This window comes from Fundulus heteroclitus, chromosome 15 (assembly GCF_011125445.2).
Source record: "Fundulus heteroclitus isolate FHET01 chromosome 15, MU-UCD_Fhet_4.1, whole genome shotgun sequence".
In the NCBI taxonomy this organism is placed as follows: Eukaryota; Metazoa; Chordata; class Actinopteri; order Cyprinodontiformes; family Fundulidae; genus Fundulus; species Fundulus heteroclitus.
The window spans coordinates 11,463,374-11,491,125 of NC_046375.1; the positions used below are offsets into that span (position 1 = coordinate 11,463,374).

Here is a 27,752-nt window from a genome sequence, read left to right on the forward strand (position 1 = left end):
CGTAAGTTAAAAGGTCAGTACAATTATCTATTAACTATTCTTCTATAAATATGCTTTAAAGTCAACATAAGGGTTGTAAAAAGGAGAAAACAAAGACTTTGATTTGATACCATGATTATTTTTCCAGAACTTGAAAAAAAAAAAGAAGATATTAAAGCCACGAAACATTCAATTAAACCATGTTAGCATTTGTTTCCATAACTCATAAATATTTCCAAATTACTAAATTGAGTTTTGTAGTGGATTACTCAGCACAATCAGGCAGAGTACACTAGTTTTGGGAAGTTTTTGCCTTAGGATAAGTTTTCTTTAGAATGTGCCATGTTATATGGTCAAAACGGCCCCTAAAAGGTTGCTTTCTTACCAGAACTTTGAGATCATGTTTTCATTTAGGGGTGCTGCCAAAACAGACAATTGAAAAAGGGACATTGTCGAGGAAGAAATAAAGAAATCCTTTAATATTAATTCAAAAATCAATCATTTGTGTCTGTTCCTCGTCACATTCAGGTATAATAATATTTATGAATGTAAAAGACTGTCGGACCTGGGGTGGGAAGCAAATTAGACCTCTGCCCTCTGATTCAACCTTTCTTCTTGTTTATTTGTTTTTTATTGTTATAAATGTGTTAACATCGTAAAAATCTCATAACCTTCATAGGCTAATAAAACGTAGCAATTTAAAAAAAAAAATGTCACAGTAATAGTTTTCCTATGGACATTAAAAAAGAGACAACTTCTTGATTAATACCCTGAGTATCTTTTTCATAAAACACATACATTTTGCACATAATCGATTCAGGTAATCAATTAGTTAATCAATGAATTAATCATTGACCTATACAGCTTTTTAACACAGACAATAAAGGTGGCCCAAGTGCTTCAGAATAATAATAAAAAAGACAATTAAAAAATCAAACAAATAATAACAAAAATAAAACACAACAAAAATAAATAAATAAAGAAAACTAAAACAAAGGACAGAACCATACAGGAAACGATGATTCATGAACAGAATCTCGGGGGTGTTGGTATTAAATGTCAGAGTGGAATAAAATTAGTTTTGAGGTTAGATCCGGGGATAAACTCGTTCAGAGTCTGGCTGCTGCCGCTGAGAAATAAAAATAACACGGTGGCATAATAAATACAGGATTTGGCTTTGGTGATTGATTATCGGCGGGCAGATCGGAACAGAGAGCTTTCTGGGTGGGTGGAAAGGGAGATTGCTAATAACCAGGGCAGGTTCGGGGCAGAAGAGGACGCATGTCTAAAGTTACCCAACGCTTCCGGGTCCTGTGACTTATCCGGTGGTTGCAGTGTGGCAGTGGGAAGAGGAGGAGGGACGGAGTGGGGGGGCTCTCCTACCGAGTCACAGATCTCTCTGACCTGCCCACCCAGTCCTCCTCCTCCTTCTCCTCCTCCTCCTCGGCTCCTGTCAGCGCCGCTTTGGGACCCAGAAAGCAGAAGTTGCCGAAAGTTTCGCGATCAGGCTTCAGAAAGTGTCAGCATGGCCGGAGGCTCGGTGTCAGAGTGTAAGGAGTATCTGTTCAAAGTGCTGGTCATCGGGGAATTAGGAGTGGGCAAAACCAGCATCATCAAACGCTACGTCCACCAGCTCTTCTCCCAGCACTACAGGGCGACGATCGGAGTCGACTTTGCTCTGAAAGTCATCAACTGGGACAGCAAAACGCTGGTGCGTCTGCAGCTGTGGGACATCGCAGGTAAGGGACCCATGCTTTATTTATCTGTGTTTTTTTTTTTCAAATGACAAATTAAACCGGATTTCTTGGCTTATAGTTGATCCTATTTCTAATTTCATGCGTGCAAATATCATGCGCCACGGGCAGCGAAGTTTCCTCTTTCTTGCAGATAGGTGTTGAGAGAGATCCTTTTTGCAGCAATCGTTGACAGTTAACCCTGAAATCGTGCAATGTGCCTCACACTGAATCTGAAATGTCAGCAGACAGATTTCAAACAGCTGGTTTAGTTCCCTCAGGCCGTGGGGTTTCAAGACTCCAGATAGGAAATTCCCCCAGCCTTCATGGCTGCTCATTGTGTTTTCCACTTTATGATCCCAGCAGCTCATAATTGTCAGTGGAATGTAGGTCACGTTGTTATTACCGACTAAGCTCCGCCCCCATAAGTTTGGCCCTTTTGAGATCGGTTTTAATATCTTCTGTTAGAATGAAAACCCACATGGTTCTCAAGCTGTTGTGCGAGCAACACCGATGGTACCTGGGCTGGCTAAGAAATGTCAACAAGTCAGTAATGTAAAGCTAATACACTTCAGTCAAAGCAAAACAAAAGGAAGTTGTCCGATCACATGGATCTTTGCTTTATTAGAAAATGCCTCAAAAGAGAAGTCCTATGGAAAACGCTCTGATGTCGGACCTGAAGTTGGTGATGTTGAACAAAGGAACAATGGCTACTTAGTTAAATGTATGAACTCATAACATACCGTGCGTTTTCTTTGTGCTCGTAAATAGGATTTGCAGCGTTGCCATTCAGAATTCTAACAAGAATGCCTCTTAATTCCTAGTACAAACGCCTGAGTTTGCCAAGCCCCCACCTTTTACTTCTGATTAAACATAAAAAGCAAAACAGCATCCTTCAATGAATGAATCAATAAATCAATCAACCAATTACTCAATCATTTAATCAACCAACCAACCGGTGTGTCACCAAAATTTCACAATGGTTACACAATAACAATGAAGACTCTTGATTCCTGATCAAGCAGCGCCAATGGATGAAAATATTTTCTTTTTTTTAAGGATAAAACAGAGCAAAATGGAAAATTCCTGTTGCAATATGAACTAGAAAGTGATTCTTTCTACTTCTTGTTTCTACTGTTTGTGAGATATTTTGCTCTTTTTAGTCGTTTATGTAACACTTTGACCAGGTTTTAAAATTAGCTGGCATCAAGAAATCCTCCATAAAGGGCAACCATTACTTTGCACCATTTTGTACTGTCCCTGAACAAATAACGTCGAATGAATGACTGATTGCGGGTTTAAAATGTGTGTGTCAATATGGTAGTGCTAAGACATTTTAGTAACTACTGAGAGGGTAAAACTATAAAAACCCCAGGAGTGAACTGCTTATGGGTTTGCTCAAAGATCCAGTCTCTTATCTTTATGTCTTATCTCTCCTTTTATTATTGCATAACACAGCGGAAGAGTCCCTTGTTGACTTTTTATTTCTGCTTCAACTTAAATAACCTTTTGTTTAATGCTGGCAGACTTGGCCCACATGCCAGCTTGTTGCATTCCAGCAGCTTGAGTAAGCAAGCTGAAAGAAATCAGAGCCAGGTAAATGCAAGTTTTCCCTTATGAAGGGAACTAAAACTTCTTCTGAAGACGAAAAAAAAAAAGAATAAAAAAAATAGAGTTATCAGAAAAGTGAGAAAGTGACATGCTTGAAAAGACAGATGAATGAGGAAGTGAGCAAAGTAAAGACAGTGAGAGGCTTTCATTTCACTAGCTGCAGCCAACTGGGCTTTCTTACGGCTCAGTCAACATGAATGAAGGTGTGTTGTTCTATTGGAGCCTAAAAATATATCTGACATCAGGGCTTGTGAAATTCTTTGGTCACAAACCCTTAACTGAGCAGGCTGGAAGTCATGAGGCCACTTCATGTGGATTATCATTTTGTGTGGAAGAACATCATGTGGCACGGGGCCTCCGAATGTGTATGTTTTCTCCAGTTACTGGAGAAGCAAAATGTAATGTCTATAGACTTAGTGACCTTTTTTTTTCTTGTATTCTCTTTTTAGACCATTCTTAAAAAAATAAGTCCTGAGCAAACAAACTTCTGTACTGTCATTTAAGAAATAAGATAAACCCCACAGATTTCATTTAGAAACCAAACATTTCAGCTACTCCTTAATAGTGAATACAGATAAAGGGATTACAATCCCTTTATCTTTCAATTGTGTGCCATCATTAAATCAAAATGCCAAAGTTAATTGAATATACCTGATGCCAATAAGCCCTATTCTCAATTTTATCATATTAGAATCAACTTCTACTGTTCTTAAATCAATCAATCAATCAATCAATCAATCAATCACTTACCATGGAACTATGTTTTGACCTAAAACAAGACTAACTTTCGTTAATTCAACCATGTAGCTGTCTTGAGTTACAGGTAGCAAGATGTTCTTAGAATAATCAAACCTGCAAGTTATATAAAATAAATTAAGAAACAAAATGCAAATATATATATGTATGCATGTTCCTGTGAAAATTGACTTCTTTGACGCTGTTCAGAATAGAACCTTTGAAAGCACAATGTGGAAAATCCGGTTTGCCTGTGAACACCAAGGCAAGAATCCGGCTTTCTGGAATGATGCACTCTGGCCAGATCAATCAGAGAGGGATTTTAGACCTTACTAACAGAGGGCAATGTTTGTTCATGACCTAAGACTCCTCTAGAGGAACTTCATACCAACTGTTTTGCATGGTTGTTAAGATAATGCAGTTTTGCAGCGCTGTGCTGATTCAAGGTCTGAACTGCTTGCTGTGACTAATCTATAAAGGATTCTGCACTAAAACAGTGCTAGGACACACTGTCAAATCACTGCATTGTACACCCAGAGCAGTGGGTGCAGACTAACCAAGAGTTATCACAACACCTGGAAAAATAAATCTGTACGAAGGGCTAATCCCTATGGAAATGTGTCAAACTCCAAAAGACCTTCTCATTTTATTTTTTGAAATTGAAAAATAAATGTATTTGGCAACTTCTTGTTAAATAGATATTTCCACTTTAAGAAAATAAATGAAAGCAGGGACTCCCAGCAATTTATTATATACATTCTTATTTATTACGTACAAAGGTCAACCTGTAACTAGCTGGTTGCCGGTTCGACCCCTTGCCCCAACCGTCTGGGTTGTTGTGTCCTTGGGCAAGATACCCGTATTGCCTGCTGGCGGTTGTCAGAGGGTCCAGTGGCGCCAGTGTATGGCAATTTTAGCAAAGTGGGAATGTTTCTTATTTCTATTTTTTTTTGCTTGTTTGTTTTGAAAGAAAGCTAAGTTGTAAATTCTCTGCAATGACTTTAGCTAACATGATTAAAAATTAAGAAGATTAAAAGCTATATTTTTTCCATAATTCATCTGTATGTTTAAGTTGAATTGTACGGAAATTATCCCCAATGAAAGGTAACAAAATATTTTGGACACCTAATTTACATTCCCTACATCATGAGAAACTTTACGAAGAGATTTTGTTAAGGCCATTCAAGAAGGTATTTATATTAGGGAGTACAGCTACGACTCGTTAAATGTTTTGGTTTAGTTTTCTCCCAGTCATTTCTCAACATATGCTTATATATATATATATATATATATATATATATATATATATATATATATATATATATATATTAGGGCTGGGCAAGTTAACGCGTTAATTTCGCGTTAACTCATTAGACTATTAACGGCGATATTTTCTTTAACGCGCATTAACGCATGTTGGTCACATGCTTTTATTTTGTGAAGGTCTGTTGCTGCGGTGTAGGGGTTTGAATCAGAACAGTAGGTGGCGATAATGCGCCAATAACCTCGCTGTCAGCCCAGCCTCAGATTCAAAGAGGAAGAAAGGTGCTGGCCGGAAAAAAACACAGCTGACATGCGGAAGGCGGTGTTTCCCGCAGGTACCGCGAGCGAGCTTAGGCGGGGCGAGGCGAGGCGGTGAGTTGGCGGCCGGAACAAGTTTTGTGCGGAGCGGAGCGGGGGGGGGGGGGGTCTGCATCGACGCCGTCGGTGAAGTCGCTTCTCGTTTCAAAGTATCCATGTATTTTTGCCTGTTTTCCCCCTGCCATTCACTATATGCGCGCGAGAAAGCAACAACAAAAAACCGCGTGTTAACGTCAAATAAACGCAAGCATATCGAGTTAGCAAGCATTTCAGTTTAAAGTTCTTCCAGCATGGAATATGACAGAAACAAGTTAGTTGTAACCACTGCCAAGTTAAACTTTGGTATTGAACATAAAATGGTAATGCTGCTCCCTGCTGTTACCTCAGAAATTGCCTGTTTTTGGTAGATTTTTTCCCCATAAAGAGAATTCCCTGTCAGTGGCAATAAGCTTTAATATATTATTATTGCTATTTTTTGTTTTACATGTTTAAGTTGAGCTTTACACTAAATATGTGTTACTGATAAGTGCTACAAATGTTACAACACTTTTGTTCATATGGCAGCAGAACATTAAAATAAAAGTGCTCTTTACACTACTTTTGAATTCATTCTTGGAGTTTGTAAATACAATGCGATTAATCGCGATTAATCGCGATTAATCAGTGCGATTAATCGCGATTAAATATTTTAATCGTTGCCCAGCCCTAATATATATATATATATATGCATTTACAGAGCATTCATATTCTGTATTTTATTAATATATTTGGCAGGTTATGGGTTAACCACAGTCAATATTGTGATCGCAGTATGCAACAGTAGTTTTGCTGTTACACATTTTCCTCATATTGTGAAGCCCCAATTCTCAGACATTAGAAATCCTTAAGGATACGATGTAAGGGGATTTCTGGAGCTTTTCACCAGACTCATGTAAGACCTGGTATTTAATCCTACAATGTGACTTATTGCCAATTGCCTGATTTGAGATTTTAAAACTTGACGCCTAGACGTGTTCGTCACGATAACGTCTTCTTGAGCTTCAGTGGTTGGTTCAAAAACCTGAAACTTCTTCTTCAAAATGGTTTTCTACCCTCTGGAAGGAAAAAATATGCCCTGCCTCTAGATATATTCTGTTCTACCCACTCCTTCAATCAAACAAACTTCATATGCTGAGACAGATCAGGACAGATGGTTAGAAAGGCTGCTGTTTTTATATTTATTCTATCGCTCACAGCGGTGACAGAAAGGGGGCGAACATTTGGGTGCTGGATAGGTCGTCACAACAACTTGCGTCTCTGTCAGAGGCTGATTGGCAGTCCAGGCTGACGTTCAGACCCTCGCAGCTCAAGCTCAGCAAGTGTGCACGGCATCCGTGACTAAATATCGGGGTGGGCCGGCTGCCTGTCACAGCAGATCAGAACCTAATCAGAAGATCGTCAAGGATAAATAAAACCCTGATACTTGGCCTTGTGTTTTTGGATTGAGCCAATGAGTCATTTGCATAAACTGAGGCAGCACCGCATTTACTCACAGTGGGAAACATGAGGTTACCCACATCTACACCAAAGTTGGGCTTGAGGTGATTTAGAAAAGGTAATCTAAGAAAGACAGCTTAAGGCTGTGGTGTCCAGACTTTTTACCACATGGGCCAAAATTGTCAAATTGAAAGTGCTTTTGGGCCGCAAAAATACAATTTTATTCTATTTTTTTTTTAAATGCAACACATTCTGGGCATGTTTTATTTCTGCTCAACAACAAACTAAAGAAAACGTTTTGTGGGAAAGGGATCTGTAAATAATTTTTGTTTTTGGTCCTATTTAATATGTAATTATAGAGAAATGCAAAAAGCATGATTAGTGAAGGATAAATACTTTGTGATGTACCTAACATTTGCCATTTTAGGAAGATCTCGATTTGTCCGTAAAAACTTTGCTCTCATATAAAAAAAAAAAGAAGTCTATCTGCATCAACCATCTCCGGCGAAATATGTATTGTTATTAGATTGCGATCGGGCGGCGCACACAATCAGTCCAGGGACCACACTATGCCCCCAGGCTGCACTTGGTACACCTCTGGCTTTAAGGTAGTATAGCGGAGTCATTAATGAGTGGCCTTTAGGTCATTTGATCATGCAGAAAAAGAAAGAACTTTCCTCTTCAGCAATTTCTGAGTTGTATAGTTTTTTTAACAACTTCAACTGTGATTACACTCTGCCTGGAATGATAGTAATCAGGGGCTTTTATAAGAGGTAGGAAATCAGTGTGAAGCTGGCAAGTATCCCACCCCCTTTTCAAACACAATTGCTACTTTCTCTGGGATGTTTTTAGCTTTTGCTGACAGGATGTGGTTACCACTATGGTATAGTGTAAAAGAAGCATGCCTCTCGTTGGGAAGAAAAGGTAAAAGGCTGTATGAACACATTTCTATGGACATCACGTGAACCTTGGGATATTAGCCTGCTGTATTGCCTTTAGCGTTCATCACCGGTGTCCCCTGATATTAGCCGAACACAAGGTAATCTTTGTTTAAGTTTGTTTTTTTATTGACTAAGAGATCTTTGGCCAGGACTTTTCATGTTTGACATTTGGAGGTTCATCTTAAAAGACCCCAGTACTGGAGCGTGTGTTTTTACAAGCAGAGAGGATCATGTAAGATATTTTACTGAGCTTTAAAATATGGAGAGAGCAGAAAAGGCTCTCGTTGTGAAGGTCTGAAGAAAGTTGAGCTTGAGCTCATGTGCTCTGATGAAACTTTTGACAAAATTCAAATACATTCTTGACAAATTAATGCTGACTATACAGTAAGTTCGTACTTTGTACGCAAGTTAATTTTTTAGAAAAAAAGAGACTTTAATGTCTAATTACTTGGATAAATAAATTATATGTATGCATACAATGCAAAGGTTAGTCACTCTGCTTGTAAAAAGCCAAATTATTAATATTTTGGCAGCTTTGCCAGGAAGCCCTTCGACTACTATATGTAGCAGCCTATGTTAGACAACTTACCTATACTGCAGTCAGATTGTTTCCTATTCTGCTATGTATACTGATGTGTTGAAAAATATATGTTAAGCATGCTAAACACGAGAAAATGAAGTGGAGTTTGGGGAACATCTGGTCCTGTCTTTCTCTCAAGTATGTGTGCCGCTTTTGCCGTGCTCCCACTCTGAATAGCGTATGTGTGTTGGGATCGGGGGGTGGAGGTCAGTGTTCTGGTTCTGCTGTCTCAGGATTTGTAGCTTTACTTTTGTCATGACATAACCAACTGACGAGCTGGGAATAAAACTTCAGTATTCTAGGAGTTTCCCTCAGGTGGTCTGACAATTATTAGCAAAATTAATTAGAATGTAGTGAAGTAATATATTGGCATTAACATCGGTATCGGCTGGTCATGCGTTGTTGTTTTTTTTTCAGTCGTGAAAGTGACAGTAATGCATCACGGGTCAGAACAATTTGTAGATAAATAAGTCAAAAAGGCTGTAAAGTGCTGAGGTGTGCCGAATACACTGAAAACCAATTTAGCAATAGATTCCATTTGAAGGATGACATAACAATGCATTCAGTGTGACTGTGTTCTTCTTTGCCAGTTCCAGAAGAGCAGCTCTGATTCTCTAATCTCAAACAAAATGAAAAGTTGTGATTAGCTGAATGGTCCTTCAGTCAAAATGATGACCCAGCGTGTTTAGCATAAATCTGTGGGGACATGATAATTTTGCTCTTGGACCATATCAAAATTGTTTAAAACGATAAAGGTTGGAGGATGAAATGATGTTTCAGAAAAAGGAAAGGTATTGCAATTCACATGTCTGGTCTGGGTCGGTTCCTGGAGGCATCCTTCAAAGCCATAAACAACAATCCATGTATTTCCAGAATTGCTTAAATCTTTTGGCACCACAATGCAGTTAGAGGCAAACCAGTCTTTAAATGTCATTTTTCCATAGGGGGTTGTTGGAATAATAGAGCACATCTTTCCACATTCCAGTGGAAAAATGAACAGAAAACAAGATACAGAAAACTTTGATGTGCAGATGAACTCAGTATTTTTTTTTTCTTGTTTTGCTATTTTTTTTTTCATGCCAGCCAGCACAAGTTTCAAAATGATGTGAAAGTTGTATAATCAGCAAATTCTGTCTGTGTAGCCAAGATGATGGGAGTATGCAGCCAGGAATTTAAGGTAAATATAATTGTATGCATTGTATATAGTCTGTATACAGTTAATGGGTTTTTTAACAGCACATACTATTCCTTAGGTTTTTCAGTCTGGTTTTAATCACATTACAGCACAGAATCTGCACTGCTCAGGGTTTTTAATGACATTCTCTTAGCTACTGACTCTGGAAATTGTGTACTTTTGGTCTTATTGAATTTAACAGCTGCATTTGACACTGTGGATCACAGCATTTAAATTTCTCGCTTAGATCACTTCATCGGCATTCGGGGGAACTGCCCTTGACTGGTTCAGGTCCTACCTCACTGAAAGGACTTTCTGTGTCAGCTTAGGTGATTTTAAATCTTCTTCTGCTTCCCTTTCCTGTGGGGTCCCACAAGGCTCAGTTCTTGGGTCTCTGCTTTTTTCGTTAGACCTTCTTCGCCTGGGCTCTATTTTCAGGAAGCACAGTTGTGCATTCCATCTTTATGCTGATGACTGCCAGGTTGATGTTCCCCTGAAACATGAGGGAACCTACTCTGCATAATAACTGTTTGAGTCTCTTGAGGAAGTAAGAGCCTTAACTTCCTTAATCTTAATGACAAAAAGACAGAGGTTTTGTGTTTTAGTCCCAGGGTCTCCAGTGGGTCATCAACTATAGAGCTTTGCCTTCTGCATCAGTATAGAAAACCCACTATCACCAATCATGGGGTAAAAATGGACAGTGATTTTAACCTTGATAGTTAGATCAGTTCAGTGGTGAAATCCAGTTTTTATCAATTCAGACAACTGTCAAAGGTGAAACATATTCTTTTGAAATAGAACTTTGAAACTGTAATCCACAACACACATTGATTACTGCAACTCTGTATTATGGTGTATCACAACAACACTGTCTCGTCTCCAGCTGGTACAGAATGCAGCTGCTCGCTTTTTAACTGGTACACGATAGAAAGAGCCCATACCTCCTGTTTTAGCCTCAGTGTAATGGTTGCCTGTTCAGTTTTGGTCTCATTTTAAGATTATTTTATTTGCCTTTTAAATAATTTTGAATAGTCTGGCCCCATCCTACCTCGCTGACCTTCTCCAAGTGCATTGCCCTTCCCGCTCACTCAGGTCAGCGGACCAGCTTCTCCTGGATGTGCTGAGGACGCGGCAGAAGCTCAGAGGGGACAGAGCTTTTACTGTGGCAGCTCCAAGGCTTTGGAACCTGCTGCCGTTACACATCAGACAGTCTTCTTCACTGTCCATTTTTGAATCTGCTCTGAAAACCCACCTTTTCTCATTAGCTTTTGACATATCATGACAGAGCCTTTGCATCTTTAAGTGTTTTCTAATGTTTTACTCAAGTTACTTACCATATTTTTCAGACTATAAGTCGCACTTGAAATTCTTAAATTTTCTCAAAAATGGATGATGCACCTTATAATGCAGCATACCTTATATATGATTACAGTACCTGTGCTTACTGACCAATTTTATGTGGCACAATGCGCTCAAACATCTGTTAAAATATGTAAGTAAGACTATGGTCAGCAACGAAGCCGCTCCGCTCAAAGGTTATTCGTATTATGGTACACTGTGTCACTACCTGATCGGACACCTGAGCAGTCTACAAGACTGCCTGACTGTAATGTCTGAATAGAAGTGTGCTGGTGAAGATTCTCAGTCATCCAGGTCATGGTCATTCAAAAAAAAGTAAAAAAAAAACAAAGCAACTGGACTTGTTTTCCGTAGTTGAGTACGTTTCGGTTCAAATGTTCGTTTGAACCGAAACTGGTCCACTCCTCTGTAACGAGGAGTTGTTAGGGTTGTTACAATCCTAACAACTCCTCGTTACAGAGGAGTGGACCAGTTTCGGTTCAATCTGCTGGCCTAATGGCTTTAACAACCGCCCATTACTAAGGGGTTTCGGTTGAATTTGCATGTTGTCTAAGCCATTACAAGGCCTTTGTTTAGGCAGTAATATAAAGCTTGGTACTGCACATTACTCCAGACTTTTTAAATTGAGAAAGCTTCCTGGAGAGGAAGCGAAACGTCTTCAACTACGGAAAACAAGTCCAGCTGCTTTGTTTTTTACTTTTTTTTGGAAAAACTAGAAGTGTATTCATGCAAGGCAGCCTGCGCCCTATGTGCTAGCAACAATAAACCAAGAAGTTAATTCAATATAAAAGTTAAGTTTATTTTGGCATTATGTTACAAACAGGACAGTGTAGTCCAACTACTCGGCCCTCCTAACAAAGACGGATAGCTCTTCCTTTCAAGGGAGAGCTGTGTATTTGGCGGGGCAGAGTGATATTACACATTTGGGAAGAATATTTAATGCGCCATATAATCTGGTGCGTCTTATGTGTAGACAAAGACACACATAGGAACGTTAATTCACAGTGCACCTAATAATCCTGTGCTCCTTATGGTCCGAAAAATACGGTATAATATTCTTGTGCGTTTTATAATGTATTTTACTCTAGTTGATTGTAACTTATTTTATGTTTATCGTGTGTGCTGTTCATTTTTGTTCAGCACTTTGGTCAGCTATGCTGTTTTTAAAGTGCTTATAAATAAAGTTGGCTTGGCTTGGCAAATGCGCGTGATTTACCTCAATGTAAAATGTATTCAAAATCCAACCCCTGTTTTTTTTAAAAGTCTAACAATAATGGTGTTTTTTAAATACCTAATCATATTATTCATGTTAAAAATAACGAGGTAAAGTTAAAGAAGCATGAATTCAATCAAACTTTACTCAGTAACTCTTCGCTGTTTTTTTAGTTGAGATGTGCCGATTAAATGACCTCTACCAAGACTAATACTCAAAACGCTTTGAAAATATTATCTGCACCAGCCTAATTCCTGTGACTATGTCAAGTTAAGCCTTGTAATCGTGTGTTATATTCATATTGGATACACAAATGGGAGCTGCTTTGAAGTTTTTCTGGTCTATTGGAAACACCATGAAAGAATGTGTTGGATTAGATTTACAAGAATAGTCTCCTTTTGAACAACTGACACTTGCCCATTATATTGAGTTCCATGTCGGACACTGTTGATCAGCAAAAAGACGTTTGCCAACCACAGCAGGACAATGACGTTACATGGGATATTAGATATTTACATGCAAGAGATGTATCTCTGTGTTTTAGTTTTATTCAAAAGTTATTTCAGGCTTTGTTTTCTAAGACAAAGCTGCTAAAACAATTGTAATAAGAAATCTCAAGGAGGTCCTGATGTAAAAATTTTGTATCAAAAAAAGAGAAACTTCAAAGATCTGAAGGGCTTTTTTTTGTACCATTTTCTGTTTGTTGCCCTTTTGTCGCGGTTGTTCAAAATTGTTCCAATTTGGTTTGTAGCATGACAAAAAGATGTTTTGGGTTAGATTGTTTTTTACTGATCAATTATAACACTTTAATGTGATGAAATTAACCAAAAAAGGACAGATTTATTACTACTTTGATTATCAGATGGAAACACCATACTCTACTACAACAAGACTCAGATGTGGACAATTGAATGGTTGCATTAGGAGATTAACCTACAATACACCTTTCTAAGAATTGCACTCTGATGTCGTTTTTCTTTAGTCCATGTGCATCTCCGGTGCTTTTACATGTGGCTTTTATTAGTTTTAACTGTTAACAGCGGTATGTGTCTTTGTAGCTTTTTACACAATTTTCAACAAAAATGTCCATCCTCATCAGAATAGTTTATTAAAATCCAGTTTGACTGAATGTATTTATGGAAAAATGGTAAAAGAAATCTGTTTTTTTTTTCCCACTATTGTACCTGCAGACCAAAGATCAAAATCAAACACAAAGAAAGTGGGCCGATCCCTGGCTGGTGGGTTGGTGCATCTAAGAGGCTTTGTTGCAATACTGTGTTCCAACTTTTTATTTTATCCTAATCAGGATGCCTAATTGTTACTTGAGGTCATGAACCAGTGTGCGTAACTTTGGTAGACCGAGCTAAAAAAAAAAAAATCCATCTTATGAAACTTGCTGATTTTCTTCTGCAACTTCCCTCACCGTTGGCAGTTTTAAATATGTTTATCTAACACTTGATGAAATTTGATATTTTTTTCAGACATGCTCATTTTTGTCCAATGAAACACGAGACTGGATTTGGTAGATCAAAGATCTGTAGTCAAAAACAAGTATATTAAAGGTTACGTACTTTGACTATGCTTGAAGCTCTCCGTATTGCTTACCACTATGTATTAAGGTCTGGATTTTCTTTAGATGGTGTCTCAGAGTGTCTGGAAACCTACACTTTGAGACACTTTAAATCAACTGTTAAGATGTTTATTTTGGTGTTTTCTGATCACTGACCCCCTACTCGGCAGCTTTATAAACTATGTGTGCTGCAGCTAACCTCAATTTACAACTTGTCCTTGCTCCTGCAGATTGTCATTCTAACTACACATACTTTTTCCTATTCACTGTGAAGTAGCTGGAACAATGGTGCAAAAACTGTTAATTTTCCATCAATCCCCTCTAAATCCATAGTACTGCACTCTTGGAATATTTTCCACTAGAAGATTAGGATGGCCGTCCTGGATTGTTGCAGTTTTTCCTGATATTTTGATCAGATTAGTTGCAACTCTGACACTTAATTCCTTCTCTTAAGAATTACACTTAATTGAATCTTGTTCTACTGCATTCAGTGGAATGTAGAGGATGAACAACTAAACTAGAAGTTGTGGATTCCACCCCCACCCCACCCTCAATCTCTGTTAAGCGCGTAAGTAAGCTGTAGCCTTTCCTCACATGCTGCTCAGAGGAATTTTAACGTGCCGGTCATGTGTTCTTCGCAGTCTCGCTGTGGAATTCCTGCTCAGGACTACCTTAAAGACAGAGCTCTTGTGTTGCTTTTCTTATTTCAGTGTTGTTGGGATGAGGGTGGAGGGTATGAGGAGGGTCACAGGCGGTTGGCTCCCTAACAGATGGAGGCTGCTGCTGGTGTTGCATCTGCAACGTCTGGCTTGGACAGTTTCTATAGTAACCCACCCACAGGAGCGAGTATGACCATAGAGGAAGCAAGGGCTGCTGGGTCTGTGGATAATGATGAGACTGTGCTTTCTTTCTGTTTCTCCCACGCAGCAAACGGAGATTATCCAGTGGCTGTAACTTAACCATTTCATAAAGTAGTTGTGCAAGAAGTCTGTTTTTGATGTGTATCTAATCAGGATGCCTAATTGTTACTTGAGGTCATGAACCAGTGTGCGTAACTTTGGTAGACCGAGCTAAAAAAAAAAAAATCCATCTTATGAAACTTGCTGATTTTCTTCTGCAACTTGGTGTCTTGATGCACAGCTTTAGATGTGTGTTTTTCTTTAGTTTGCTGCCAGTTGCTTCATGTTGCTTCATGTTGCACATTGCACACAACAACATGCATCTCATGCTCCTCTGTGGCATCCACTGAGTAAATTGTCAATTGTTCACATAGCTCAGTCCATTCCCATGTTTTTGGTTGATTGGGTTAGAAGCATAAGACTCTCATTAATGTTTGTGTTGTGATTTTATTTTCCCCTTATGTAAGAAGACAACTCTAGATGCTGTCTTCTTTTGCTTGAATACAATGAATTATGATGGATTAAATGAAGTAGAAAAGTATGAGCACTATTAGAGGGATTTTTGCTGATCATGTTTTTTTTGTGTCTTTGTGGGAATCACTCCATCAGTAAAGCATGTGTGCTAAATTCGTGTTATACTTCATACATGAACAAGCTTGTTTAATATAAGCAGAGGAATGCAATAATGTGTGATTGAACATTATTTCAACAACAGTTGGATAGCATATAATTTTACTTCATACAAAGTTAATTATATGAAGCCTTGAGTGCATGCAAATGGGAACTGGGACCTAAACAATAGGTCAGCAAACTTTCCAACAAAGGTACCGGTTCTACTTTCTAAATGAGGGGGTCTGTCTGGTAAACCAAAAGTAAACTTAATATTTGCACCTCACCTTCACTTATCAGTCAACTCACTCAAAAAGAGTAACTGTTTCCCTATTTGATACACAGCACACTTAAAAAGGATTGTTGGCTCTCCAAACTGTGAGCCCTAAAATAACGCTCGAGAATCTGCAGAGATTCACAGCTAATGTGAGATAAACTTTCAATAGGACAAATATCAGGCCATATGAAAGAAAGCCTGTTTAAAGTTTGCCCGTCGTGTAGGAGACAGATATATGTGGAAGAAGATACTCTGGTCAGATGAGGCACAAATGTTTACCTTTTTACTGTCAGGCAAAACAATATGTGATGGAAAACACCGTGCATCACTCTGAACGCACCATCTCTTCTATCAAACATGGTGGTGGCCGTATAGTGGGAGCCCCGCCGGAGCTCGACAGCGCTGATGCGAAGGTGGATGAAGCCAGAGTTTGGGCAAGCCTTGAGGAAATTCTGTTTAGAGGCTAGAAAAGACTTCCACCTATGGCAGAAGTTTATCTTCTGGTACATCGACCCTAAACATAGTCAGAGATGCAATGGAATGGTTTTAACCAAAGCATATTCATGTGTTAGGATGTCTAAGTCTAATTATATAGCTAAATTCAATTGAGAATGTGTGGTACTGCTTGATGATAGCTAAAAATGGAAACTCCCCATCCAGTTTGACTTTTTTTTTAAATTAAAGGGCATTTAATTATTTAGCTATACAGTGCTGGTGCAATCATACCCCAAAATACATTTAGCTGTAACTGTAGCAAAAGCTTGGTTTTATCAACTCAGAGGCGGCTGCATACAAATGCATTCCACACTCGGGTTATTAAGGTGGCTGTATATCCTTCTGGGTCTGTTACTCTTGCTATGCCTGTTGCCTAACTATAGTTTGCTGAATCTTCCCCCGTGTTCTTTCCCCCCCCATCAATGAACAGTGATGCTGCTGTGTAAAAATGTCACTCCATTCTAGCATAATTGTAGCGTTTGGCTCAGCCAGCCCGTTTACAAGAGCAAAAGTTTGCTGAAAATGATGAGGCCCTTTATTTCTGGCTCGATCCTGCCCTGGCCTGCTCATTTCTGGACGTACGATCTGTACGAGGCCTGGAAATTAAAGCCTTATTTTCAGTCCATCGGCTCTTTATCCCACTGTGTCGTGTCTCTGGTGAATTCACCTGGGGTTATATCAGCTAAAATTAGACACTCAATTATGAGCAATTACTGTCAGGCCTGTGGGCCCCACAGTGGATTCGCTCTCTCGCGCAAACCCGCACTGCAACACACCTCTGCAGCCCTGCGTGCTTGGGAAGGCACCTATAGAGTAAAGTGAAAGTGTGCTGGGAGGAGCTTTGCTTGCACTTCCTCAATTGCTTTCTAAATGCATTTCCTATTTTTATGAGAAATGCTGGCTATCTTATACTCAATACACCAGCCTCGGAGTCTTCGATTTCTGTAAACCAGAGCCATAGAGCAAAAATATGGACTAAATCTGTCACATGCTGCCACAAATCATTGGAGACCCCGTCTTCATGCCTATTGAAGTGAATGACCTGCTGCAAACTGAAATGCAGGAAATTTATAAAAATGCTGCAATGCTACAAATGTGATGGTCTCAAGATCTTCTGTATTTAATTCTAGAGGTTTTTTTTTTTGTTTTTTTATTTTATATTGAGTGTTCACTTTTGTTTAAATGTGTGGATGTTTGTAAAAACAATCAGAACTTTGCAAACACTTACCAGCAGTAATTCCCTATTGATTTGGGGATTTCAATAATGTATTTGAAGCAACATACAGCTCTACTAAGTTTTGAAAAAAAGAGACTATGTGCACAAGTTTAGATTCAATTGAAGTGTTCGTTGACTGACACAAGTTCATAATTATACATGCAGCCTCAAACAACTATATAAATCCCCACTTATCTTTTGATATATGTCCTATTAGAAGTTATATTCTTTATATAGCTATGGGCAAGCTTGTGGCATCTTTCAAACTGAATTTCGACCACTATTCTTGACCGGATTGGTCGAGATGGTTTAAATGATCTAATTTCCCTGGCACGTCTTGGCTTTTAAGTCCCTCACTTTTGAATATGGCTACAGATTCTCCAGTCTAACCCAAACTTTCATCTCTAATGAAAAGGAATTGGTGAAGATCTGCAGAAGGAACCACAAAGGCAGAACCTTATTATGGACCTGCAACTATTAGAAGACTGTAGTTGCTTTTTACCTACTCTGGTGAAAGGTCTTATGCTCAGATGGGACAAAAACTAAGATATTTAGCCACAGTGACAATAAGTATTTTTGGAGGAGTCCATGTGAAGCTTTCAAACCCATGAACACACTTTACCAACTGCCAAACATGATAGTGGTAGCATCATGATGGGGGTCTGTTTAATTCCAGTGATTCTGTTTGGTGAAATTAAGAAGGAGGCACACACATTTTTCAATGTTATCTCAAATCAACAGCTAGATTATTGAAACTTGGACCCAGTTAGGCGTTCCAACAGGACAATGTTCCCGAACCCACAACAAAGCAGGTTAGGGAATGAAAAAGACGGGCTAACATTTATCTTCTGGAACACTCCGGACCTCAGCTCTCTCAAAGATTTGTGTCTTATGCTTTAAATCCAAAGCTGTGGCACAAAACCAACCAATGCAAATAAACTCTACCATTCCTGATGAGAAGAATGGTCCAATTTCCATCCAGAATTATACTAAGACCATAGTAATTGCAATAAAAACAGGGCGTCTGATCAAATAATTGACAAAAACTCTAGATAAAATACAATTAGTGTCCTGGACAATTTCTTTGTATGATGCTCATTTGGTGAAACATGTAACTCCTTAAATTTTGGGAACAGCTTGGAAGCCGATGAAAAACTGTGGACGTTTTGGAAACTATTTAGGAGGGGATAAAACTACTTTACAACAAAATAAAATGTGGATTTTTTTAAAATTAATTAAACTCAATGAGATTTAGTTTTAGTCAGAAAATTAGTAGAATTTTTGCACCCAGAAATTGTATAAAGATGCCCCCAAAAATTAAATATGTCTTTTGTCATTTTATTCAAAGTTAAGGCGAAACTATCACTAAAATACTCCTTGTTTTAATAGTGTGATCTTTTTTTTTTTAATTCCCTTTGGGTTTATTAGATTCCTCAACAGCAGCTTTTCTGTGTTGCAGACTGTTAACTGATTCAATACTGCTTTCCTTTTGTGTGGTAAGTAGCAGAGTGTTGTGACGGTATTTGTACTCCATCATGTAAATTTGTCCCATCGTTGGTTGAAAAGCCTCCAGTGAGAGCCTCCACTACGACACAGCGCATACCTGCCTCCTGTGGAAGTTTGCAAATGTGACAACGTTGTCAGCATTCATTTCTGTTAAACAGCGCATCTGTGTTACTGTGTGTCTCCACGTTGAGGAGAGGCAGCTGTGCTCAACATTTGAGAGGTCATACATGACTTTAAAGGAGCATTTGTTGTGGTTTAATGGCTAGTTATTGTTTAGGATCTTATGTCACCCAGCAATGATATGATGAGTTTTCCTTGACTTAGTGCGATTCCGAGCAAGTGATTATTTGACTAAGATTTGCCGAACTACTCATCTCTTAAAATCCCAGCAGTTACTGTTAATGTGTCCTTTAGTTTTTCGTTGTTTTGTTTTAACCAAAACAATTTAAAAGATTTAATTTAAAAGCTCCAAGAGTTTTGGTATTTGATTGACATTTCTTCATGTTGAAATATATTTATCAACAAAATCCTTTGGTTTAATCATGTCTTTCCTCTGAGAGCTGAATGCCTACCAAGTTGACAGATGCTCCTTTTTTTTTTTTTTTTTTTTTTACATTTACAGGGATGTGATTTTAGGGAAATACCAAGACATCTTTCCAGGAGAGGTACACTGCTCCTTATTAATATGTCAGCCCAAGTGTTTCAGTGCTTTTAAACGATTAAACTTTATTTAAGCACTGATTTTAAATTCCCATCCTGCTTCTGACTTACTGTTTTGTACGCCTCACTGAGCACTTAAATTAAATTATGGGCTGACTTAGAGGAGTTTTATTTTCCTCTGGAAAGTGTATTTCCCCATTCTATTTTAAATCAAGTTTCTATTCTCATATGCAAATATAAGCATGAGAGGTTGAAATAAGTAACGCTTCCACTTATTAAATATTACACCGTGATAAACAATAAATAATAGGGTAGCACTTAAACAAATAAATACCTAAATTAATTACCACTGTTTGTTTTTTAACTTTGTGACAAAGCGACAGAATAAAAGCTCTCAGACCCTCCCTGGATATATCATTACATAACTTCTAAGTTTTCTCTTAGTTAATGTGATAACTTTTGAAATTTGTTTGGGCAGTGGTTTTCCTTTTATCAATAGGTTCATTTTTATTTAGTTTTTATGTTACAGGAACTTCCGCAATCAATTATTTGCACTTTAGTACAGAATTGCAAAAACAGCAAAAACACATTTTATTGCAGTAGAATAGTGTCACGCTAGAAATGCAGAATGATCCAACTTTTAATTCCATGTTAAGAATTAATGTTCCCCTTAAAACCCCAGACAAATTCAACAAAATAAACGTGAGGGACATTTTATCTGTTTAGTTTTGAAAGATTGGTCAGTGTCTGCAAATTGATAATCAGTAATCTATGAGGGGTATGGATACAATTTTACACGGAGGCCCATTTCTTTTGGCCCCACTTCAAAAGGGAAAAGACAAGAAACATGCCTGTCAGGTAAGACATACGCCACATACATGTTGTATGTACAGTCAGAACGACAATTAGAATATTTAAACAACTAAAAATCGGCATGTGCGATATTAGTAAAACCTGCAACGTACTATCTTGCTGGTGAATATTGCTTGAATGGTGATTAAAAACTAACAAATATTTAATGAAATAGTGTTACTATCTTCCTGCCTTGGATCTTGTCAAGCTGCTGGAAGCAAATTTTGTGTATTATTCCCTTACATATAACATGGTTTTATTGAAGCAGTTGCATCTGGCTACATCTGCTGACTTGGCACAGACACAACATTGTTGAAATGTCTTAATACCTTTACCAGAATATCTTAATCCCTCCTAAAGGCATGCTACTTATATATTTAGCTTATGTTTATCGCAGTCAAAGCGATTATTTGCCATTTTGATGTTGCCTAGAATGATATTGCGATAACTATAGACTTAGAATATATTCCACAGACCTAACTGGATCTGACAAACAAGGCTGGATGATGGCCCACGTTTTTTTCTGTCACTGTGCACAGTGAGGACGAAGGTATAGGATGTAAAAAAAAAAAAAAAAAAAAGAAACCAACTTAAAACAACTCAGTGTCATCAAGTCGCCTTAACAACAACGTTTTTAAGGATTTTGTACACATCTTTTCCAGGCATGCCAATGATAGTGTCTGCTCACTGTGTTTATAAGAGTACGTTTAAATGATTAGAGCAGTTTTAATATTATTCAAAGTCCAAAATTCCAACTAGATAAAAAAAAAAAGCATAAAACTGCATCTGTTAATCAGTTTAGTGCATCAGTATTAGATCAAATAATCAGATGGGGCTTCGGTGGTTTCTTCCCCTCAGGTTAACCTAAATCTTATTTTTTCAAGTATAGATGTTAAACAACTTCTGTTTAAGTGCTGGATCTCAAGAGTGCAAGCATCACATCATATAACGTGTGTAATTCCTCCTCCGTTGCCTCTTCTGAAATATTATCACAGCTTTTTGCACAGAATGATGACAGAAAATGGTTACGTTACTGAATAAAGGTACCGGTATGACTCTCTGCATGTGAAGCTGGCTCTTAGCAAAATTGGGAAACGTACATTTATTTTACCTAATTTGAAAGAGCAGAATTGTGCAAATTCTCACTGGTTTGAAGTTTTACGAGGAACTGATGTAGAAGGCTATTCCTCTCTAGCATTTAGTCCTATTTAAGTTTTTAATCACCGCTGTTCTTATAGCATTAGATAAATCTGCAATATTTAAAATATCATCCATTTCTGAGACTGTAGCCCTCTTTCAAGCTCTTAGCTGCAAACATAAATATTTCACTCCTTCTTTCCATCCCTCTAGGGCAGGAGCGATTCGGGAACATGACGCGGGTGTACTACAAAGAAGCCGTGGGGGCATTTGTTGTGTTCGACGTGACGAGGGGCGCCACGTTTGAAGCCGTGTCTAAATGGAAGCATGACCTGGACAGCAAGGTGAAGCTGGCCAATGGCAACCCCATCCCCGCTGTACTCCTCGCCAACAAATGTGACCAGAAGAAAGACAGCATCAACAATTCAACACTAATGGACAATTTTTGCAAAGAGACGGGCTTCCTGGGCTGGTTCGAGACGTCCGCTAAGGTGAGAAATCAGCAATAACCCACATGCCTCAGAAATGTATTTGTCGGCTTACAAATTTGTTTTGTTTTTGCTTTTTTTTGTGAAACTTACATTTTTCAGATCCTCCATCTGGTTTTTATATCTAACAAAAATAACAAGAGTGAAAATAAAAACATGTTTTAAATGATGGTTAAGCAACTCACTCATGCAATTTAAAAAAAATAATTTCTGTTAACTAAAGTTTTTTGGCTCCGTTTTACTAATCGATCCCATGCCTGATTAATGCCAGACGTGTAGAATCAAGAAACAATTTGATTGAACATATTTGTGCCAACAACAATTAAGCTGAAAGGTTTCCAAAAGCAACAAATCATACCTCCAATCAAAAGAAATTCAAGAACAGTCCATAACTAAAATCGTCAACATCTATTTGTGCGGTGATCGCGACAGACATCTATGAGGCTTTGACACTCCATCAAACTATGGAGAGAGAGAAATTATCCACAAGTGGAGACACGTTGAAGAGCGCTAAACTTTCCCTTGAGTGGCCCGTCTGCCAGGATTACTGTGCATCTGCAACATTTCCACAAGGTCACAAAAGAACCCCAGAGCAACTAAAGCATTGCAGGCTTCTACCTTAGTTAAAGGTATAGTGGGCAATCTTTCTCCGGTTTTGAGTTCCAACGGGTTCATCTTATCTACTGGTCGCTCAACATGCCAATCACTCACATAATGCCAGTATGTGTGCACGTTCCTTGCTAGTTTCCTCTTCATGCAACTGCGCACTTCAAGTGTTTATGTATCCAGTTAGCTTCGGTTCCAGCCGTTCATTGCAGCGCCGCTGCTCTCACCGTATCCTTTGAAAATGGCTGAGAGTCGCAAGAAGCAAACGGCCTTACAAGTTTATGAGAAGAAGAGGAAGGCCTCAGTAAAAAGTATTTGGGAGATTCTTTCACGCGATCCTCCTGACGAGCGATATCGCATTGTTTATTGTGTCCTTGGAGTAAAAAATCTGGTGAAAATAGCTGAAAATATTTTTGTCGTCATCCATAGCACTTCACATTTGGGAAACATTTACAGACACCCTTTAAAGCAGATGTGTCCAAAGTGTGGCCCTGGGAGCCATTTGCGGCCCCTGTACTGCATTTCATGAGAGATTTGGCCCACCAGCACAGGTGGCTGGCACAGATGGAAACTTGTTTGATATTTATTTATTTTTAAATTGGAGGAAAATTATTACAAAGATAAAGACTGTGGAATGTGTTGCCTTTTTCTTTTGGCTGTCTTGACTCTTCATTCTTTTTAAGAAGCAGTTGAAGACCCACTTGTGCGGACTGGCTTTTAACTAGTTTTTCACTAGTTTTATGCTATGATGTTGTATTTATGCTGTTTTATCTTTTTATTTTGTGTTGTTTTATGGTTGTTTTTATTGTGAAGCACTTTGTGGTTGTTATTCTGTGAAAGGGGCTATATAAATAGTTTACTTACTATAAAATGTTACAGTTTAAAACGTATTACTTTTTTTAAAATCACACTTTCTACATTCTCTTTATTCTCATTGTGAATAAGACCACAACTATCCGATGATTTTACTCAAATGCAGACTTTGGTGCATTAAAATCTGCTTTGAATCGGTTAGATACAGCAAGCATTTTCAAAGAAATATTGACCCAAATCCTGTTCTTATATTGTTAGAACACAACAATTTTTTTTTTTTGTCTTTTTTAGTACGATGTAAACTGGGTGACCATCTTTCAATACAGCAAATGAGCAAAACCCATTTTTACTTCTGGATTTAAAATGATTCACACATTTCTTTCCTACAAAGATTCTGACTAATTTGTTTGATTAAAATGATAAATGTTCGTAGAGCAGGTAAAAAAAAAAATCACAACATATATTTTTTTGGTCTTATTTTCCTTATTAATTTTTTTGTTTCTCAAGTACTTTTTCGGCCCATGGGCTGAAAAGTTTGGACACCCCTGCTTTAAAGTTACATAACTTACAAACCAGGTGGTTTCTTGCATGTGAGATGTTTACAAAGCTCAACTGGCAATGCTGTAGTCCACCATTTAGGGCTTTTTGATTGTTGGCAGACGGAAATTCTGACTAAAAAGCACATGACTGTCAGCTGGGAATTTGCCAAATGGAACTTGCTTTACAAGTCCTCAAAGGTTGGTAGGAATGTATGGAAGGATGATTGCAGCATAAGAAAGGTTAATTCTGGTTGAGGGCTTTCTACAGAGTAGTCTGGATCTCACAAAATCTGGAGGATTTGCAGGTCAACAAGAAAACAACCACAGTAAGGGCTTAAGAAAACCTCAGCAATTCTAATGTGATCAGCTACAGGGCCTTGGAAAAATATTCCTCACAATTTTTCTCGCATTAAAACCCCAAACTTGATTATATTCTGATCAGATGTTATATAATACGTGAATAATTGTGCAACTAAAGGAAAAGAAAGCAGTTTTTAAAATTGTTATTGAAATAGAAATCTGTGTGCGTTTGTATTCAACCCATTTACCAATACCCCTAAAATCAGCAGTAACCTGGGTCTCAGCGTGACCTCTGCTGTTCTATGAAGGCCTCAGATGTTTGTAAGGGAAGAAACATCATGATAAAAACCAAGAAACACACCAGACAAGTCACAGACAGAGTTTTGCAAATGTTTAAAGGCCAGTAAAAATATTAATTCTATAAACTGTTGTTTTGAGAAGTGCATTTCACAAATTCTGACTAAATTACAAGACCTTGCCTTTTATATTTTACTTCGAACATTACTTGTTGCCCTTTTCTCACTGATATAATAAACCTTTCTAGGAAAACGCAAGGAGTCATTAAACCTGGAAACACTCTTAGAAAGAGGCCTTTGTACATTTTAAACTATAGCCACCTATTGTCACACTTCCACGTCTAAGGGACACTTTGAAAGGCTTGGAAGGAGTTTACTCTATTATCTAATTGTGAAAAACTTTTGCTCCTGGAGCTGTGTCATGTGAAGTGTGTGGGTGTCTGCGCGATGAGTGCAAAGCAGTTTCCTTTCTGTTAGCGCAGTAGAGTTCTGGTCACGTTTGTGTAAAACTCCACCCCCACTAACCAGGGATGGGAGCTCTTTCAATGTGAACCAAATGTTCACAGCACATTGTGTTCTCAAGGCCATAAACAACAATAACACACACAAAAAAGAACATAGTCATGTTGAAGTAAATCATTGTTTTTTTTCGAGGATTTATGGAGGATGGGTGGTAAATGGAAAACTTTGCTATTGGAGAGTTTTTTTATTTTATTTTTGAGAAAAGAATACCATAATAATCAACATGTAAAGCACCTGAGTAATCATATTTTTGTACAAAATAATTCTAAAATGACATTTAAGACTAATTAGAGTTTTGTTAAAGTGCTAGTAGCATCTCATTGACATCAAGAATTACTTAGCACATACTGGAATCATTAGCTCATAAGTAATTATGAGAGCAGATGGGAAATAACACTTTTGTAATATATCTACGTTCTGTTTTCCACTTAGATATTGCCTTTCTATTGCAGCACAGGCCAGGCATCCGGCATTCGAACATCAAACTGTTGCAAAAGCATAAACAGTGTCAGCAGTTTTAGGTGGCTCAGAACAATTAAACTACCATCTGCTTGGGAGAATATTCTCAAATAGAGTTGTCCTAAAATACCTAGAAATATTTCCTTGTCCAATCCCCATTTTTTTATACCCACAAGTTGCCATTTCTTCCCAGTATCCTCTATTTTGGTCACGTAAACAAACCATTCCCCACCTGCATCACTGCCGTTGCCCGACCTTGTTGTTGTTTACATTTCCTTACCATACATTAGTATTTAGATTTCAATTCAATGAAATATGATTTAAAATTAAAAAGATTATTAAGGAATGTGCTTTATGTAGTTCTACATAAAGCACATAAAATCTTTTTAACTAACCATTACCTGCACATGCAAAAAAACAAAGCAATAAAAACCAGTTCAAGCTGCAATAGACAGGCTGTATATGTTTATCTATCGCTTTTGTGCGCTTACGTCCAACCCACAAAACTGTAAAAATATGAAATGGCAAAGGGGCGAAATTACCAATATTTTCATCGGCTACTACAGTTTCAGTAGATAAAGAAAGAGTAGGGAATACCTCATATTTAAACTTCTTGAAATCTCCCACTGCTGGCTTTCGACAGTGTAAACAGAGTTTACCCACACTTGTGATTGGGACAAGTTTATATGTAACTGTAATAACTGTACTTTATAACTGTTAAGGTAGCATGCTTCATTTGAATAATTTTCTCTAACCCCCATCTGATTCCCATGTGTTCTCAGGACAACATCAACGTGGACGAGGCAGCTCGTTTCCTGGTAGAGAACATCCTGGCGAACGACAAAGGCTTGCCGTACGAGGAGAGCAACGGAGAGCGGATCAAACTGGACCAGGAGACTGTAGCTGCTGAGAGCAAGTCAGGCTGCTGCTAACATTCAATCCACTCACATTAGCCATCCGCCTCCCTTTGGTCGGGTCCAGTGAGTTCACCCAGCCTGTGGCTCCAGCCCCCTGATGCAACATCAGAGACGAATATGATTTTTATTTAATTTTTTTTCTCCTTTTGTCTCTTCAAAGCTTCAGGAACTTCTCCCTGCATTGATGCCCGTTTGACCTGTGCATCCAAAAAAAAAAAGTCTCATTACTCAGTTTTATTTTTTGTCTTGCCTCAAAGGTTTTTCAGTGCATCCACTCTGCATGTTGGGGGATTTTCCCTTGGTCCTCTAAAATCGCTTACAATATGCACAGCGGATTTCACGACTGTTGCCCTGACAACCTCTTCAGTCTTGGACCTCTGTCAAATAAGAAACGAGGCAGGGGCCGTGTTGCGTTCGCTGCAGAAAATTGACAGGTGCAAAGTTGAAAACAATTTTTTGACTTTGTGATTGTCACTTTAGTGTATTCCTAATCAGTAACATTCCGTGTATGTTTTATTTTGTGAGGTAGCAGTTTTCTGTGAAAGAAAAACAAATAAAAATTAAAGATGCTTTTCTTTAGTGCCTGTAGATGGACATTACATGTTATTGCACACAGAATGAATGTCACCTACTGTTTTCATTATTAGACTACTGTTAGCCAGTCATTCAGTAGAATTTTAAAAATGTTATCTTGGATTGCTGTCAAGCTGTATTGCATATGTCCTCTTATCTCTTGTGTCGTGCTATAACATTGGTATTATTCTAATGAAGCCGTGGGTAACGATTTTTGTGCTTCAAACAGTTAACCTGACTCCGCCAGATAGATTTGCTCCGCATATCCATCTGGAAACCTTCCGTTGAAGTAATTTTGGGAAGGGGCGAAAATACTGGTTAGCTGATTGGCCTATGTTGGTGATAGACGGGCCAAATGAACCAATCAGATTCGTCGTCACTCTGTTACGAGCGACGACGAAAACACAACCACAAACCAAGCTACTCTTGCTGCTGCAGGTAAAGGCTTGTTAGCTCAGCAAAGAAATACTCTGTAATTCCGATAAAACTTGCTCGATAGCCACGCTAACGCTAGTTTCATCGGCTGAAGCCGCCATGTTGTTTAGACTGAACTGACGCGCTTCCCGTTGCGTCACACCTCAACCCGCCTCAAAGCCAACGCTGATTGGACGTTCGTTTGGTGAACGGCTCCAAATT

At 38.4% G+C, this 27,752-nt stretch overlaps 1 protein-coding gene across 1 annotated transcript; it reads left to right on the forward strand.

The window, feature by feature from the left end:
* Nucleotides 1-1,268: 1,268 nt before the first annotated feature.
* Nucleotides 1,269-27,068, forward strand: rab32a (RAB32a, member RAS oncogene family). The gene is made up of 3 exons (XM_012867425.3): nucleotides 1,269-1,718; nucleotides 21,817-22,094; nucleotides 26,409-27,068. Exons 1-3 carry the CDS (start codon nucleotides 1,505-1,507, stop codon nucleotides 26,556-26,558), a joined length of 642 nt encoding a protein of 213 aa, XP_012722879.1. The 5' UTR covers nucleotides 1,269-1,504; the 3' UTR covers nucleotides 26,559-27,068.
* Nucleotides 27,069-27,752: the final 684 nt, after the last annotated feature.

Coding starts and splice junctions, on each gene's coding strand:
- rab32a (XM_012867425.3), top strand. CDS start 1,505: ATGGCCGGAGGCTCGGTGTCAGAGTGTAAGGAGTATCTGTTCAAAGTG. Junction 1,719..21,816: donor GCAGCTGTGGGACATCGCAG/GTAAGGGACCCA, acceptor CCATCCCTCTAG/GGCAGGAGCGATTCGGGAAC. Junction 22,095..26,408: donor GGTTCGAGACGTCCGCTAAG/GTGAGAAATCAG, acceptor ATGTGTTCTCAG/GACAACATCAACGTGGACGA.